This window comes from Mesoplodon bidens (assembly GCF_964165515.1).
Source record: "Mesoplodon bidens genome assembly, chromosome: 1".
Taxonomy (NCBI): Eukaryota; Metazoa; Chordata; class Mammalia; order Artiodactyla; family Ziphiidae; genus Mesoplodon; species Mesoplodon bidens.
This window is the reverse complement of record NC_138176.1, coordinates 203,673,534-203,691,381: the sequence shown is the minus strand read 5'-3', so window position 1 is coordinate 203,691,381 and position 17,848 is coordinate 203,673,534. Positions and strand designations below refer to the sequence as shown.

The 17,848-nt window shown below is 40.0% G+C and overlaps 1 protein-coding gene across 5 annotated transcripts in view; it reads right to left on the bottom strand.

Moving 5' to 3' along the window:
- Nucleotides 1-212: 212 nt before the first annotated feature.
- The window catches only part of HERC3 (HECT and RLD domain containing E3 ubiquitin protein ligase 3), a 141,772-nt gene continuing 124,136 nt past the window's right edge, over nucleotides 213-17,848 (bottom strand). For 4 of the 5 annotated variants that reach the window (XM_081232871.1, XM_081232874.1, XM_081232873.1 and 1 more), the window contains 3 exons: nucleotides 4,215-4,398; nucleotides 3,887-3,989; nucleotides 213-1,916 (listed from right to left, as the gene is read on the bottom strand). In XM_081232871.1, the coding sequence (XP_081088997.1) occupies nucleotides 1,708-1,916; nucleotides 3,887-3,989; nucleotides 4,215-4,398 (496 nt within the window). In that variant the 3' untranslated portion in view covers nucleotides 213-1,707. The remainder of the gene's footprint in view (nucleotides 1,917-3,886; nucleotides 3,990-4,214; nucleotides 4,399-17,848) is intronic. The other variant, XM_081232875.1, reaches the window with a different exon arrangement.

Sequence of the window (17,848 nt, the reverse complement as noted above, 5' to 3'; positions counted from 1 at the left end):
TCACCCATCAGAAGCTTCAGAAATCCCATCCCTCCTTAATGCCATATGCTCCCCCCAACCCTGTTTTCCTCTTCATTTTCCCAGCAGTTGGTTCTACTCTCTTGTGGCAGGAAGCAAATTTGACCTTCTATTAGATTACTCGGGTAGGTGACTTAATTCTTCTACTGAAAGCAAGCTACCCGTTCTGCAAGTACAAGAAGAAATAGTTCTGGTTACGTTAAAACAGCAAATTTATTGCATAATATCGAACTATATGCACACACATAGAAAATAAACATTTCATATAACTATATCTTTTTTAATCTTGTATTATAAAGACTGAAAAACTACCAATTTAGCAATTGGAATAAGTTTTAAAAACAAAAAGCAAAAAATCTACAATCCTTCACTGGGATTAGATGCCGTCTCACGGTTCATAAATACTTCATTTTATATAAATAAGTCTTTTCTCTAGTGACTAAGAATTTAAAATTAGGCTGACATGGATTCTTTGCTCATGTAGACGTTTCTTATCCCATGATGAAGGTTGAGTGTGTCAGGATTTCTGAAATACATATATTTGCTTCAAACACAATCCCTCCTGAAATCCCACTGTAAACACACATTCCAAATGCAATCAACAAAAGTTCCATAATAAAGAATGTCCTTCAGTCTTAGCAGTTAGGGAGGAGGAAAAAAAAAATCTGAGTAGAAATTTTGCAATTTAAATAGAAAACGAAAATAGACTGCGTGCATCCACTAGGAGGAGAGGATGGGACATTAAGTCAGGTAACAGAATGGGATGAAGTGAAGAGAAAAGTAGGAGGGTGGGAGGAGAGATGAAGTGGTAGAGACAGAAAGTGATAGGGAAAAGGATAGGCAATTTATTCTACTTTTCTGGGAGAAAATACTCCTTAGAAAATTAATGCAACCTGCTCCAAAAGCACAATGATGCAAGAGGGTGAGAGCCTGTTACCTCATCTTGTTGTCAAAAGGGCTTGGCGGGGCCACCAGACAGAGTTCGGCTCAGCTGCGAAGCTATGCGGCTCTGCACCCCTCTGAGGAGGGCCGGGAATTCACAGAGCCACAGGGAGATGGCCAGTCCCTCAAGAACGGTTTTTTTAGGCAAAAGGCAGGTTTATGAAAGGCTCCCCATAAATTCGCAAGAGTTCCGCCAAAGTCATGGACCCAGATTCAGCTTGTTGGGCTTGGGAATTTCTGAAGTAATCCTTTCCTTCTTAGTCCTTAGGGTTGGACGGCAACAAGCCAGGAGCATTTCCAAGGCTGCAGAGAAAGGAGATGTTCTGCATGTGCGGGTGAGAAAGGACAGGTCAGTCAAATCATTCTTGCAGAGGAGTGAGACGTTAGGAAGACAAGGAAGCATCAGGAGGAAAGATCGGGGCTGAGAGAGACATTTGGGGAATGCGAGTTTAAGAATCCACTGCCCTTTTATCCACCAGAGTACAGCGCAGTCACAAGTGCAAGGAACAATGGGGAACTGGGTTTAGAAACAAAATCGCTTCCCAGACGAGGGCCGGTTTTTCACCCTATCCCTAACCCGATTTTTCAAAACTTACCACCCCAGAAGTGCATCCATCGGGTTCAGGATTCAAAAGTTCCAACCCACTTACACAATAGAGAAAACCAGAACTCACTCCCCGTGATTTTCTGTACGGGCTTCAACGTGGACGTGGAGGAAGGGGGGAGTCTGGGGCAAGCTGGGGAGCCTCAGGCCAAACTGAAGCCCTCGTAGTTGTCGAGGGCCTGGGTCAGCCGTGCACACAGGACCTCTTTGCTGCTGTACTTGGGGAGGTCAAGAAGGTTGTAGCAAGTGTGGGCCACGGGCAAGTACTCCTCCCCGCTGGCCGTGGACTGGATGACGATCTGCAGGCTGGCCATGCCATAGATGGGGATGCGGTCGCTGCCTGTCAGGAACACTGCGGAGAATGGGAAACACCAGCTAGGTAAACGGGGAGCGGCTCTCTGCGGCTCAGGGAGGAACAGAAGGGAAGGGCTGACACCCTGTGGCTCATGTGAGAAGTACAGCCACTTTTTTGTGCCAATATGTGTTGTATTAATATTAATAAAGGCTCACTTATAAAGCAAGAGATGGCCTTTCACACCCTGTGTTTTGGTTTTATATGGATAAAAGTCTATACTTTTCATTGGCTAATTTCAGACCCTAATTATACACTGACACAAAGCATCCATCCAATGGAAAGATGCTCAAAAATGCCCCCGAAGAAAAAATGGCCTCAGTGAAATGTATGGCCTCATAAATGTTACGAGCTTTCACAGAATCAAAGAGGAAGGAAATTGCTGACCTAGGAAAAGGGCTGACCTCAGAAACCAGGAAGAAGACTACAGTCCATGGGGCCTCAGGGTCTCTCCTCTCCCCTCAAGTGTCTGTGCTTATTATACCCCTTGGCTGGTGAATTTCCATTTGGGATCTGTTTGCTTGCCTTTCCCTGTCTCTCCATTTTTCTTAAACCAGAAGATCTGACACTGACATTATATGAGACATTTCCCTCTTGCGACACACTTGTGACTTGGAGGGGAAAAAAAAGACCAACCCAGCTGTCTTTTCCTGTTTTCCAGCACTAGATAACCTTCTTTGTTGAACTGCTGGAAAATTAACTATCGATACAATGAAATCATTAGTTAAGGAGCACTTTCAAATAACCTGTCACTACCTGAGGCTATGATACATAAACATGCTTGCCAAATCTGTAAAGTTAATAAAAATTTATGGAAGTCCAATGGTCTCTGAACAGAAAAACATCTTCTTTTAAGGAAATCCCCGGACCAAGGGCTAGCGCCTCTTGATTGTCACAGTTCCACAAGATCCACTGGCAAATCTTATCCTGTCATTTTGACCCAGATGCCGCTATTTCTCAAGGGCCCCTGTAACCGGGCAGAGGGGAAGCAGGGCTCTTTTTAGGAATTCTTTTGTAAGATCTCCGCTTCCTCTCATCCTTACTCCATGGGAGCAGTAGAATCTGGGGGTAAATCTTGCATTAATACTAATATATGCTCATTCTTAAAAAGCAAAAGAGACTGCCTTTCAAACTCTGTTTTTTTCATTTTAAATTGATAAAAATGTTATGCTATTCAATGGCTAATTTATGACTCTGATTATACAATGACACAAAGATTTCTACTATTTTTAAAAGGGTAATTTGTTCATGTAAACTAGACTTCATTTTCCTTTCCAAATGTACTACCATTCTCAAACGTCATCCAGCCAGTCACAAAGGACCATTTATTGTATGATTCCATTTATATGAAATATCCAGAACAGGCGAATCCGTAGACACAGAGCAGACTGGTAAGGGTGGGAGGCTGGGAGGAAATGGGGAAAGACTGCTAATGGGTACAGTGTTCTTCTTGGGGTGATGAACGTATTCTAAAATTAATTGATAGTTTCACAACTCCGAATATACTAAAAACCACGGAACCGTACACTCTGAATGGCTGAATTGTAACAGTATGTGTGTGTGAATTAAATCTCAATAAAGCTATTATAAATCACATCTCCCCAGTTACATCTGCAGTAGACACTAATATTTTCAAAAGGCTAGAATGATAAGGGAGGTTAATCCAAACGATTCGATTTCATCAATGTAATACTTAAAGGAATCACCTTCATATAAAATAACTAGTATTTTTAGAGCAATTAAAAATCAGTGAAATGATTTTCTTCCTTTCATGCAACCCACCCCATTACACAACAAATAAGGATTAACAACCTCTGTTGCGCCTCAGATATCACTAAGACAAAAAATGTAAATATATTTCCTTCCTTACCCTTTACCATTTAAAAGAATTGAACTTCACCATGGAGTATACCATCCTATACCACATGCAAAACTGAAATGTGGACAGATACCATACTGATATTACTTACAGAGAAACTTCTTCTTCTTTTCCAACGGGAACTCATGAAATGTTTCCCAAAATAGTTTCACAGTGGGATGTGTGGCTGAGTAATCACCCTTGTAGATGGCAGTCTGCCCAAAAGAGACAGAAAGAAAAATATTATCTTCCGGAAGAATATTACAAGTGGACATCTGTATACCATTTGCACTGGAGAGTAAGAAATAACCACTGAGATGCAGGAGGACTCCAAATCCTCCTTGACTACAGAATACGTAAGAAAGAGACCGGGTTCTGGGCACTGTGCCCAGGCCGGTGCTGCTCCCTCAGAGGTAACAGACTGCACCTTTTAGGCTTACCTCCTCCAGGGCCTCCCAGTTGTAGTTGCTGTTCCCCACCATCATGGCCCTCAGTTCTGAAGGCTGGAAGAGCTCAAGCACTTTGCCACCACACACCTTTAGGAAGCCGCTGGAGAAAGCTGTGTACCATTCATGAACTGAGATTTGGAAGACATAATTCACATAAGCATCCACAAATTCCTGCCTGCCAGGAGACCAAAGAAATAGAATAAGTTTTGCCCAAAGTCTTGTAGAATTTATCGTTTCCCTTCTAACTGAGGCTGAGAGAGATGAAAAATCTCATCAGATGCTCTCAACAGGAGGCATCCTACAGCATCTTGTAGGTTACCACCCAGCCCTAGGATTCCACCAAGGGGGGTCTCAGGTGATCTGGGGGCAGGGGAGGGGGCCAGGTGGGTGGAACCATACTACTGACTTTATTTTACCTGAGGTGTTCCAGTTTTCATCTTGTTTATGGTCCTATATAATTTAGTTAAGAAAAAAAAATAAGACTTTTTCTGCTTAAAAGAAAAAGTCTAAGATAATGGTTCTAGACTACTTCCTTTCTCTTCGGAAAATGAATAAAGCTAAACCCATCTGACATTTGTATCCTCCCCTACTTTAAAAGGTAATTTCCTAACACCTCACTAGAAATCCCTTAATCACCTCTGGAAAGAACTGTCTTAATACAATGGCTCCATCTCACTAAGGATCAGTCAAATGCTAATTACGACAACAGCTTCTGCAAGCCTGACTCAAAGCAAGCTGGCTTCCTGGGCTGCTTATTGTAGATAAGGAGTTGGTTTTCTGGGCAGGTTTCTGCAGGTTACAGGTCAGAGTTCTGGTTTGTTTTGTTTTTTGTTTTAGCGGTTTGCGATTTTTTTTTTTTACCCATTTTTTAAAAAATTGAAGTGTAGTTAATTGCGAATGTTGTGTTAGTTTCAGGTGTACAGCAAAGTGATTGTTATACATATACGATATATATATGATATATATATATTCTTTTTCAGATTCTTTTCCATTATAGGTTATTACAAGATGTATCAATAGAATATAGTTCCCTGTGCTGTACAGTAGGTCCTTGTTGTTTATCTTTTTTATATATAGTAGTGTGTATATGTTAATCCCAAACTCCTAATTTATCTCTCCCCCCACCATCCCCTTTGGTAACCATAAGTTTGTTTTCTATGCCTGTGGGTCTATTTCTGTTTTATAAATAATTTCATGTATATCATTTTTTGGGTTAGATTCCACATACAAGTGATATCATATGATACTTGTCTTTCTCTGTCAGAGTTTCCTTTTTATATATGGTCAGGCCATTGTCTGTATGTATATTCCGTCTCTGACTAGTGGGAATGTAATCTGTGCACTGAGGCATAAACAACTGGGAGAAAAAGTTGCCAATATATGGAAAAGTTGAAAAAGTAAATACCCTTTAACCCAGCTACTCTACTACCAGCTAGTGCCCCAGAGAGACTCCTCACGTGAGCGTACAAGAAGACAAGTACAGGGGTGTTCGTTGCAGCATTCTCTTGTAATACAGAAAATTGGGAGAAACAAAACTAAATATCCATTAATATGAGAATGGACAAAGAAAAGACAGTAAAGTCATATGATGGAAACCATAAAGCACAGCACTTTATGGAATTTTTGTCCAAAGGAATAGAATCTCAAGAACAATGCTGAGTAAAAACCAAGTTTTTGAATGTTAAGTACAATATAATAGCACTTATGTAAGTTGTTTCTTTAACACTTAAAACATTATTATCTATAAGAGACAGTGGCTCCGCCACTTATGGCTTGTGGCCCTTGGGCAAGTTATTTAATCTCTCTGTGCCTCACCCTTTTCATCTGTAAAATGGGGAGAATAAGAGAACATAACGTATGGGACTATTATTAAAATTAAATGAGTTAATACATGTAAACTTCTTAGAACTGAGGCCGCCTTGTAAATGTTAATGATTATTACATTGTTTATGGCTATGAGATTTTGTGTATGAGTATGAAATTATGTATAGGACATATATATATAATGTGTGTACTTAATAAAAGCATTATGTAAAAAGATCTTTGTCTTAATACACATATTATAAAAATATAAAAACATGAAAGAATATGCATAAAATTCCTAAGAGTTTTGTCTATGTAGGAAAGGAGGGTGAGAGGAGAGGAACAGGACTAAGGGGATGTACAGAAAGAATTTCAATGGCTTCAGTAATTCTTTTTTTTACAAAACCTGAAGCAAATACTATCTGTTTAAACTTTGATCATAGATACACAGAAGTTTGTCATATTAGTTTAGTGCTTTTGTGTATTTACATTTTTTTTCTAAAAATTAAAAAAATCAGACACTTTGAAGACAGATACTTTCCACGTATCCTGTGTAATATACTACACTTCACAAAACTACAACGTGAACATTTTGGGTTTCCTCCAGGCAGATCTGGTCACCAATAATTAACCAAACTACACCGATAACTAACTGTAGTATAAGCCCTGACAGTTTGGGGTTTCTTTTCCTTTTTTTGTAATGCAAGCGCTCTGGCTGTGCAAGCATCTGCTTCGGAGAAGATAGCTAATGGAGAAGAATAAACACATTGCCAGCCACACAGCCAGGCTGTCTCTCCCCGATGAAGCCCCTTTCAAAGATCTTGGTCGATTTTGATAACTGACCATTCAGGCCACTTGTTTTTTTTCTCTTCCCACACATTAAATTCCTGCTCTTATGTTTTAAATTTACAAAGAGTGAGCCAGTGAAACCCTAGGGCCCCACTGTCAAACCCCCAAAAAACCAGAACCCCAGACCCTCACTCCCACTCTCTTGCTTTCTCTCCACCACCCTTGACCCAACCTTACTGTGTGGCCCCGGTGTGCCATATAATTTCCAGGTCTTGTAAGTAACATACCTTTATTTATTTTTTTTCAAAGTATCCTGATGGTTATTTCTGAAGGGCGTCTTGCAATCATATCAGAACCACAAGGACTGGCCCAATCACAACACTGGTTATTGATAGGCTGAGACCAGCATAAAACAATAACCAACAGGCAACGTAATATGGTGGATAATGCAGTAGACAGGGGGTCAAGTCCAGGGTCCTCCATGTCCTGTATCTAAGCCTCTCTTTTCTCATCTTTAAAATGGGGTAAATGTTCAGTTTTAAAAATGAAAGCCACCAATGTAAAAAGATTATTGTACATCTTAACTATAGATGCTGAAAGTTCTCACAGTGCAGACAATATACTGCTTTCTTGAAACCCATTAGACAAAGCCTGCAAAACAAAGAATGTTGCCTGCCATCCAGTTCTATAAGGATCAAGTCATAAGCCACTGCAGTCACTGACCTACGGTACACACTGAAAGGAATTCAGAATGAAAAACAGGATGAAACATCCTGTGTGTTTTGGTACCTAGACAGTTAAGATGCGTATTAGGAAGAATTTCAATGACACCAGATTCTTGCATCCTCCCATACATAAATAAGCACTAAAATCATTAACTAGAGATATCTGAGGGTTTTTTTGTGATTAGCAGTGATCTTTTACCAAGATGGATGTTTGACTATATGTATTTCCCAGCCAGAACAATTCACATAGATTGGCTCTTTCCCTATCTCTTCAGAGCAGTTCCTCAGAGCTATCTGAGAGGCTACAGTCCTCAGTAAGGCCCCTGAAGACACCCCAAAATCACAGCTCTCATGTTGTGCATGTTTATTTCAGTCAAGAGTTTTGGCAACCATGAACGGACCCAGAGCAGACTTTTCTCCTTCACCTGAACTCTCCAAGGATCTGGACCTTGGTACCAGCAAGGGCCCTTGTGCCTCCCTGGAGAGTCCAGACGAATTAGTTGAGTCTCTCCTGGTCTCAGATCTCCTGTCTTGGTTGACAATCCTGAGTTTTTTCCAGTAGTGGGTAAGACTTTTCCTTTGTAAGATACTGAGAAAGTGTTCAGTTGTGAGATTCTGAGAAACTGCCCAGTTGAGAGAGAATGGGAAGATTTTGTTCATTTGAAAGACACTGGGAAGGTTCAGACTGGGTGATTAGGTAGGAGGCTGACCCGATGTGTTTCCTCAAATCATCTACCTTAACAGGATTTGTCAGAATAAAAGTAAAGATACCATAGGAGAGCCTTCAGCTCCAAAGATAAGAGACACAGCTCCTCCAGGCCGATTACAGCTTTCTGGGGCAACCGAGGCATTTATGGGAGTGGTGGAGGAAGTCCCCACACTGTGCAGCAGGTCCCTAGGGAAAGCCACTCCTTAAAAACTCACTCAGCCAGGGGCGCACATATAAGAATGGGCCATTCAGTGCTCAGGGCCCCCAGAGCATTTTTAGGCTGCCAGTAAGAGAAACCCAGACACGTAAAAGAGCTAAAACGACTCTAGGGTGATACCCAGAAGATTAAGCTCACAAACCGCACATCGGCCCACCACACTTTTCAGTAGTGATTTTATTCTGACAAACCAATTTTAAAATGAGAAATAGGGCTTCCCTGGTGACGCAGTGGTTGAGAATCTGCCTACCAATGCAGGGGATACGGGTTCGAGCCCTGGTCTGGGAAGATCCCATATGCCGCGGAGCAACTGGGCCCGTGAGCCACAACTACTGAGCCTGCGCGTCTGGAGCCTGTGCTCCGCAACAAGGGAGGCCACGACAGTGAGAGGCCTGCACACCGCGATGAAGAGTGGTCCCTATTCGCCGCAACTAGAGAAAGCCCTCGCACAGAAACGAAGACCCAACACAGCCAAAATAAATAAATAAATAAATTAATTAATTAAAATGAGAAATAGAGTCTCTCAAATGGAAGAAAAAGGGGTGTCAGATAACCCCTGACCAATACCCCAGACAGGTTTACATATCATACAGAACTTATACTTAGCAAGTACTTACTTACTTAAGAATTAAGGAAATCCTCCCTGAAATGGCCAAGATGGGGCTCTTTTTATGGCATTCCCAAACTGGTTTTTGTTTTATCAAGGCAGCTTGATAAAACATCTTTCAAAATTCTGACCCTCGGGGCACAAAGTCCTTCTAGGAGGAGCTTGCATTTCTCTCCCTGCATCTTTGAGATATAAATGTTCTACCAGAGCTCTCAAGAACTCTTATCTTACTCTTATCTAGACCATCTTTAATTCCTGGGACTGAGGGAAAAAAGGAAAAAAGAGGCCTTTTAAACCCAATCAAGTAAACTTAACTTATTCCAACTGTTATTTATAAACTAGTAAGTTTTATATTGTAATACCTGATTCATGACTAAGTTTTAAAATGAAGCTGTGAGATCTCTGATTACATCTGTCTATATGTCTGTGTGTATGTTATAGATATATGTCTTTACTTCTGAATAGTATTGCCAAAATTAATTTGTAAATGAGCTCTACTTAATTGGCTTAAAGTAAATTAAGCACTTATATACAGTCTCAGAAATAAAAAAGAAACTAACGCAAATGAATTTCAGTTTCACATGATCTGGGAAATATTCAGTATTAAATTAATATTTGGTATTAAGTTTGCTGGTTTAATTAATACAGACTCCGTAGAGTCATCGACATTCACTATAATACTTTTATTGTACCTAGGTTTATTAAAAGTCAACTAAGGGCTTCCCTGGTGGCGCAGTGGTTGAGAGTCCGCCTGCCGATGCAGGGGACACGGGTTCGTGCCCCGGTCTGGGAAGATCCCACGTGCCGCGGAGCGGCTGGGCCCGTGAGCCGTGGCCACTGGGCCTGTGCGTCCGGAGCCTGTGCTCCGCAACGGGAGAGGCCACGGCAGTGAGAGGCCCACATACCGCCAAAAAAAAAAAAAAAAAAAAAAAAAAGTCAACTAAGATCTTATTTCTCTTACAAAATTTGTCAGCAAGAAAAATAACTTGGTATGATGAAATTTTTATAAGAAAATTAAATGTAAATGAGATAAGAGTTTTTAGGTGAACCCTTTAGGGATAATTATGTTTTATGGTATGTCTACTTAAAAAACAGTTTCTCCAAATATTTGGTTACTTGAAACTTTAGAGTTTTGCTAAATTAGGTTAAATGATGGAAGTTTACTGAATATCTAGATCATTCCAAAATAAAATAATCTACTGAAACATTAATTACTAAACAGAGACTTCCTTTTACAGAGAAAAGAAGATATCCAGGACTATTAATAAATATGTTTGGTGCCACACAGAGACATTTTCCATAATAAAGCACATGTTTTTTAGAAATTATAAACAGTATTCATAAGTTTGTCAATCTACAGGATGCTAACATAAAGGAAAGTTTAAAATTGTTTACTTCTTAGTTTTCACTAGAAATTAAGGTTTTTAAGAGTTGAGAATTCTAGTTAATATGTGTGATTAAAACTACTAAAATTAATAAGGGAAACATCTTTGTATGCAAGGAAAAAACAAGGTATAAGGAATGAAAATGCATTTTGTTAAGGGAAAAGAAAGTAATTTTGTCCTAAAGAGAGGTTAAAAAGAGGGGAAGAGAAAAAGGAGTATGGAGCTTCCTTAAAAAAACTAAAAATAGAATTACCATATGATCCAGCAACCCTACTCCTAGGCATATATCCGGAGAAAACCATAATTCAAAAAGATACATGCACCCCAATGTTTACTGCAGCACTATTTATGATAGCCAAGACTTGGAAGCAACTTAAATGTCCAACGACAGAGGAATGGATAAAGAAGATGGAGTACATATATGCAATGGAATATTACTCAGCCATAAAAAAGAACAAAATAATGCCATTTGTAGCCACATGGATGGACCTAGAGATTGTCATACTGAATGAAGTAAGTCAGACACAGAAAGAAAACTATCATATGATATCACTTATACATGGAATCTAAAAAAATGGTACAAATGAACTTATTTACAAACCAGAAATTGAGTCACAGATGTAGAAAACAAACTTACGGTTACCAGGGGTGGAAGGGGGAAGGGATAAACTGGGAGACTGGGATTGACATAAACATACTACTGTATATATCGATAAAATAGATAACTAATAATGACCTACTGTATAGCACAGGGAACTCTACTCAATACTCTGTAATGACCTATGTGGGAAAGAATCTAAAAAAGAGTGGATGTATGTATAACTGATTCACTTTGCTGTACAGCAGAAACTAACACAACATTTCAAATCAACTATACTCCAATAAAAATTTTTAAAAGAGAGAAAAAGGAAAAGCATAGGGAAAAAATCTAAAGGTAAAAAAGGAAGTTATATCAATAGAATGATGTGGAAAAGAAATGCTGAGAAAAGAGTTTTGTGCATGGTCTGGACTGGCTAAGATTAGAATAAACTTAATTGAGTAAATGAATTATAATGTTAATGGTAAGATGGTGAAAAACTAGAATTTGGTTCTCTGTTAAGGAGACAAAGTTTTCTTGGAATATTTATATGATTTTGATAAACAATTGTGAAGTTTTTTTTGTTTTTTTGTTTTTTACTTTTTAAGTATCTGTTGTAACTTTCTATATTTGCCTTTGAAATCTTTTATTGTCACTTTGGTTAAGTAATAAGTATTGTTTCACAGTGACCTATAATCCTATTTGACCAAGTGCTTTAAAAACTCTTGATAGGGCTTCCCTGGTGGCGCAGTGGTTGAGAGTCCGCCTGCCGATGCAGGGGAAACGGGTTCGTGCCCAGGTCTGGGAAGATCCCACATGCCGCGGAGCGGCTGGGCCCATGAGCCATGGCCACTGGGCCTGTGCGTCCGGAGCCTGTGCTCCGCAACGGGAGAGGCCACAACAGTGAGAGGCCCACACACCGCAAAAAAAAAAAAAAAACTCTTGATAATTTTGACAAACTTCCTCAAATCAAATTCTAAATGAAGTTCTTTTGACCTCTAGCTATTTTTGGGATGCTTCAGAGGGCCCCTGAAACATCTCAAAGAGAAATATTAAACTAATTAGGCTTATTTGATATGTTAAATTACATGGCTAGCATTATCAAATAAGTAGTGATAAACCTTCTTAGGTTATACTGTATGGGTAAATGTTATTAATATAAATGTTCTAAAAATTATATGAAATTTCTAAAATTTACATGTGTACTGGTATAATGTCATAATTCTAGTTATTTTAATATTGTATTAAATATATTTAATATGGTGGACTTTATAATTTCATTATTTTAATATTTTAATCTTGTATTTAGTATCTAAAATTTAATATTTAATATTGTGATAGTGTATGAAAATAACCAAATTTCTTTGACAAATGCATTGTAATCAGGTCTTTAACTGTGCCTTTTTAAGTCTTGTCATTTACAAACAGTTATTGTTTTAGTCTGATGCTTTTACAAAAATGCTTCATCTCCAAGAAGATTCATAGAAAGGACTTTTTGACAAGCACAGGTTTCTGGTAACTTTCAGATCATACTGCTTAACTGGGTAAGAAATTAAAGAATTCTAATGGAAAACCTGATGGCTTCATAAAACTGTTAAAAGGAGATCAAGAATTAATAACATGGGACTGAACGAACTGATGAGGATGATTATAATTTTTATGACTCTTTGAAAAATTTCTGATTCTTTTTAATGTTTTATTTTTCCAGATTTGAGAAAACTTTTGCTCTTTCCTCTTAAGCTAACTATAATTTATAGCAACTTGGTAAATTATACCTTTGCAAGCGGAACTGAAACATTAATCTTTTCTCTCTGATTCCTCCAGAATTTGGAAACTCTTAGTATTCTTATTCTCATGGCAATATTATTATTTGCATAAATTCAATAAGAATCTGTTCTCCTTATAACAGGAGATATAACAGGAGATAACTGGAAACACTGGCTACATTAATGACTTTGGATGGAATGTCATATTTGAGACTATGCAAAAATCAGACATGACCAAACAGCTTTAAAGAACTGAGGTGGACTTTATGGAACCATAAAGCCTCTTGGAAAAACAACCTAGTACTTTGCTTACAGGATTCCCGGAAGCCTTATCAGGTGAATAAGGGAGGCCACTTCCTGGCAGGTGCATGGATCTCAAGGTATTCTGTGGACCTTGAGAGGAACCCACCCAAATCTGTAGGTATTGCAGGCAGAATCTGATGCCAAGTCCTTGGCATGGCTTTTCTGGCCTTGAGAGTACCTTTGAAAAGTTCAGTCTGAGATCCCTTATGAAAAGTTCCAGCAAAAACAATTTCAGAGAGCCTATGTGATCTTAATTTGGCTATGTGTGGCAGAAATGAGGGTGATTTTAGAGAGAAAAAAATTGTTTCAGTAGGTATTAATTTCTAGTGTTGTTAACTGTCTTTGTGATTTGTATTTACTGCCTGAGACTCAACTTCCTAGACTCCTTGTTACTATGTTGCATTATTGTAAGATTTAATTGAACTATTACAAAGGACATTCTAAATTTGTTTCTGAAGCTTATCACAGTAATCTATCTTTGAATAAAGACAGATGCCCCCTGACCTGCAACCAAGAGATAATATACTGGAAACACATCATTTAAAGGACTCTCTCCAACCTAGATGAAAGGACCCTTATCAGGTACACACAACTAGCTCATGCACAGTGAAACTAAAGGGAACTGATTCTTGGATTCATATTTCCCTCTGAAGAAGGGGCCCTGCACCAGACTGGTCTATAGAGAGGACTTCTGGCCTCAAAATCACCTTAAAACACTGCTCAGAGGAGAAACTACACCCACAGGACAAGAAGACAATATCAGAAGTAGACAGCTATACTAATATGCCAGACCAGACCCATATGATCATTTATAGTGTTTTCTTGATTTCTTAGACTTCTGCACATGAATCAAATGTTTTCTATCATGGCACAATCCTATACAAATTTCAAAATTCAATCTGGGGCTTCCCTGGTGGTGCAGTGCTTGAGAGTCCGCCTGCCGATGCAGGGGACACAGGTTCGTGCCCCAGTCCGGGAAGATCCCACATGCCGTGGAGTGGCTGGGCCCGTGAGCCACGGCCGCTGAGCCTGCACGTCTGAAGCCTGTGCTCCGCAACGGGAGAGGCCACAACAGTGAGAGGCCCGTGTACCGCAAAAAAAAAAAAAAAAAAAAAAAAAAGATCAGTCTGATATTTGGGTTTGTGGTCACTTATCTACAGCCAGTACTTCAGGTTTACCTTGGTGGATTTCTGCTCTCCAAGGCTGTAACTGGATGGCCCTTAGAAAATTTATTTTAGAAGAAAGAAGTTGTAGGGCCACTATTGATATTACTGCATGGGAACCCCTCACTTGGCCAATCATAGTTTTTCCGGCCCTGGCCATAAACGTGAATTCTCTTTTAAAGTTACTCAAGCTCAATCAGAGTAATGAGCTAAATTTCAGTCAAAGAACATAACTTCCCAATTATTAGAAGGGACCCTCCCTCAGTTACAGGATGGATTTATATGGCTAACACTGGGCTATGGTCATTTAAGTTTATGGCCCCCCTATGTTGGGAACAGTTAAATCTTATTAAAGATAATCAGCCAAATAACACTAGAAAATTTGGCTGAATGCCTTATGAAAAACGCCAACAAATCATTTCCCTTAAAGATAGCAACTGGTATGCAAGAGGATGGGTCAGGTGACCAGGAATACTGGGTTGCACCTAATGGAATTCAATAGCTTTGTGGCACCAATTTCTGTCCCTGGCTTCTGCCAGATGGATAGGCAGATGTATCCTAGGATTCCCTTGGGCTCAAGGCCGTAAGTGTTCCAATTTAGATATGACTCCAGCAAATCTACAATGTATACAAGGCTGATAGATCAAGAGATCTGTATTTCATTGGTATGACCATTTAACAGCTATTTTTGTGCCTTCAGTAGGACTGGAAGATGTAATCACCCACATCAAAGCCTTGACCAAGTTCACCCAATAGGCCTTAAACGACAGTAATCAGGCTATGAGCCTACTGAATTCTGAGATCTCTATGATGAGAAAAAGCAGTATTACAAAACACATGGCCCTTGATATCTTTACAACATCTCAAAGAGGCAGGCACCTATGCCATAATTCAAACTGAATGCTGCATTTTCAAACCAGATGAATTCTCTAAAGTTACACATTTAATGACTCACATGAAGAATCTGATTTCTGCCTTAAGTGATCCACTTCCTTGTCTTGGAGATCTTTTAAGGAGCCAGTTTGGTTCTGGAAGCTCATGCTCAAATCTCTACTTAGGATCTTATTAATGTTACTAGCTATATTACTTACATCCTGTATAAGGTTGTTGTTTCTTGCATTACCCAATGTGTAACAAGGTCTTGGGCAAAACTAATGATGGCTCAACATCTTGAGGCAATTCATCATATACATAGCCCTATACAAATTTAACTGTAATGGTGCAAATCTAGATTGGGAAAAGGAACACGGGAAAATATATCCTATATCTTAATAGACTGGTAAGACAAATGATCCAGAGAATTTTTAAGTTATTAACAGGGCCTAATCCAGAAATAGCACATTGAGTGGCCTATCAATGACATCCTGGCCTGACCTAGGAATGAGCCTTCTTAGTGCTGTGGGACAAACTGGTCACGAAATGCCTCCCAAAACTTGGTTAAACTTACGATCAAAAGGGAGTGAGTTGGGCTTCCCTGGTGGCGCAGTGGTTGAGAGTCCGCCTGCCGATGCAGGGGACGTGGGTTCGTGCCCCGGTCCGGGAAGATCCCACATGCCGTGGAGCGGCTGGGCCCATAAGCCATGGCCGCTGAGCCTGTGCTCCGCAACGGGAGAGGCCACAACAGTGAGAGGCCCGTGTATCGCAAAAAAAAAAAAAAAAAAGGGAGGGAGTTGTAAAACAAAGAATGTTGCCTGCCATCCAGGATCAAGTCATCTGCTACTGCAGTCACTGGCCTATAGTAAACACTGAAAGGAATTCAGGACAAAAAACAAAATGAAGCATTCTGTGTTTTGAATATATGGGCCCCTAGATAGTTAAGATACATATCGAAGGAAGAATTTCAATGACCCCAGATTCTTGCACCTTCCCATATATAGATAAGCAATTTTTTGTGTAATTAGCAGTAATCTTTTACCAAGATGTACACTTGACTACATGTATTTCCCAGCCAAAAAATTCATATACCCTGGCTCCTCCCCTACTTCTTTAGAGCAATTTCTCAGAGTTATCTGAGAAGCTGTCTCCAGGGCTAGCATCCTCAGTAAGGTCCCTGAATAAAACTGAAACTCACAGCTCTCATGTAGTGCATTTTTTAATTCTGTCAACAGTCAATAACATTTTTCTGGTACAACTGCCTAAGAAAAGCACCATCAGCATGAATTTTTTTATTATAGCCTGTGATGGTTAATTTTATGTGTCAATCTGGATAGGCTATGGTGCCCAGCTGTTTGGTCAAACCTCACTCAAGACGTTGCTGGGAAGGAATTTTTTAGATGTGATTAACTTTTAAATCAGTAGACATTGAAGTAAAGCAGATTAGTCTTCCTAATGTGGGTGGCCTCATCCAGCCAGTTGAAAGCTTTGAAAGACTAAGGTCCTCCAAAGAAGGAATTTGGCCTCCAGACTGCCTTCTGACTCAAGACGGCAACATCAACTCCTGCCAGAATTTTCAGCCTGCCATCCGCTCTGAAGACTTCTGACTGGCCAGCCCCACAGCTGCACACACAGATTCCTTAAAATCAGTTTTCCTCGTGTGTGTGTGTGTGTGTGTGTGTGTGATTGGTTCTGTTTGTCTGGAGAACGCTAAGACACATTTAGGTACTAGGAAGGGGGGTACTACAGTAGCAATATCTAAAAATGTAAAAGTGACTTTCGAATTGGGTAATAGGTAGAGGCTGGAAGGGTCCTGAGGCAGTGATAGAAAAAGCCTAAATTGCCTTGAAGAGACTGTTCATAGAAATATGGACATTAAAGGAGATTCCAGTGAGGGCTCAGAAAGAAAAGAGGAGAGCTGTAGAGAAAGCTTCTACTATCTTAGAAAATACATATATTAAATCATAAACAGAATAATGCTAGGAATATGGATATTAAAGCACTCTGGTGAAGTCCCACATAGAGATGAAGAACACATTAATATCTGGAAATTTGAAAATGACAATCTTGTTATAAAGTGGCAGAGAACTTGGCCAAGTTTTGTTCTAGGGTTTTATAGAAAGTAGGACTTCTAAGTGATAAACCTGGTTATTTAGTAGAAGAGATTTCTGAGCCAAGTACTGAAGGTGTGGTCTGGTTTCTTCTTATAGTAAGATCCAAGAGGAAAGAAATAAATTAAAGACGGAATTGTTAAGCAAAATAGAACCAGAGAGGAGACCTTCAAGATGGCGGAGGAATACGAAGTGGAGATCACCTTCCTCCCCACAAATATATCAGAAATACATCTACACGTGGAACAGCTCCTACAGAACACCTACTGAACGCTGGCAGAAGACCTCAGACCTCCCCAAAGGCAAGAAACTCCCCACGTACCTGGGTAGGGCAAAAGAAAAAAGAAAAAACAGAGACAAAAGAATAGGGACGGGACCTGCACCAGTGGGAGGGAGCCGTGAAGGAGAAAAGGTTTCCACGCACTAGGAGCCCCTTCGCGGGCGGAGACTGCGGGTGGCGGAGGGGGGAAGAGCTTCGGAGTAGCGGAGGGGAGCACAGCCACAGGGGTGCGGAGGGCAAAGCGGAGAGATTCCCGCACAGAGGATCGCTGCCGACCGGCATTCACCAGCCCGAGAGGCTTGTCTCCTCACCCGCCG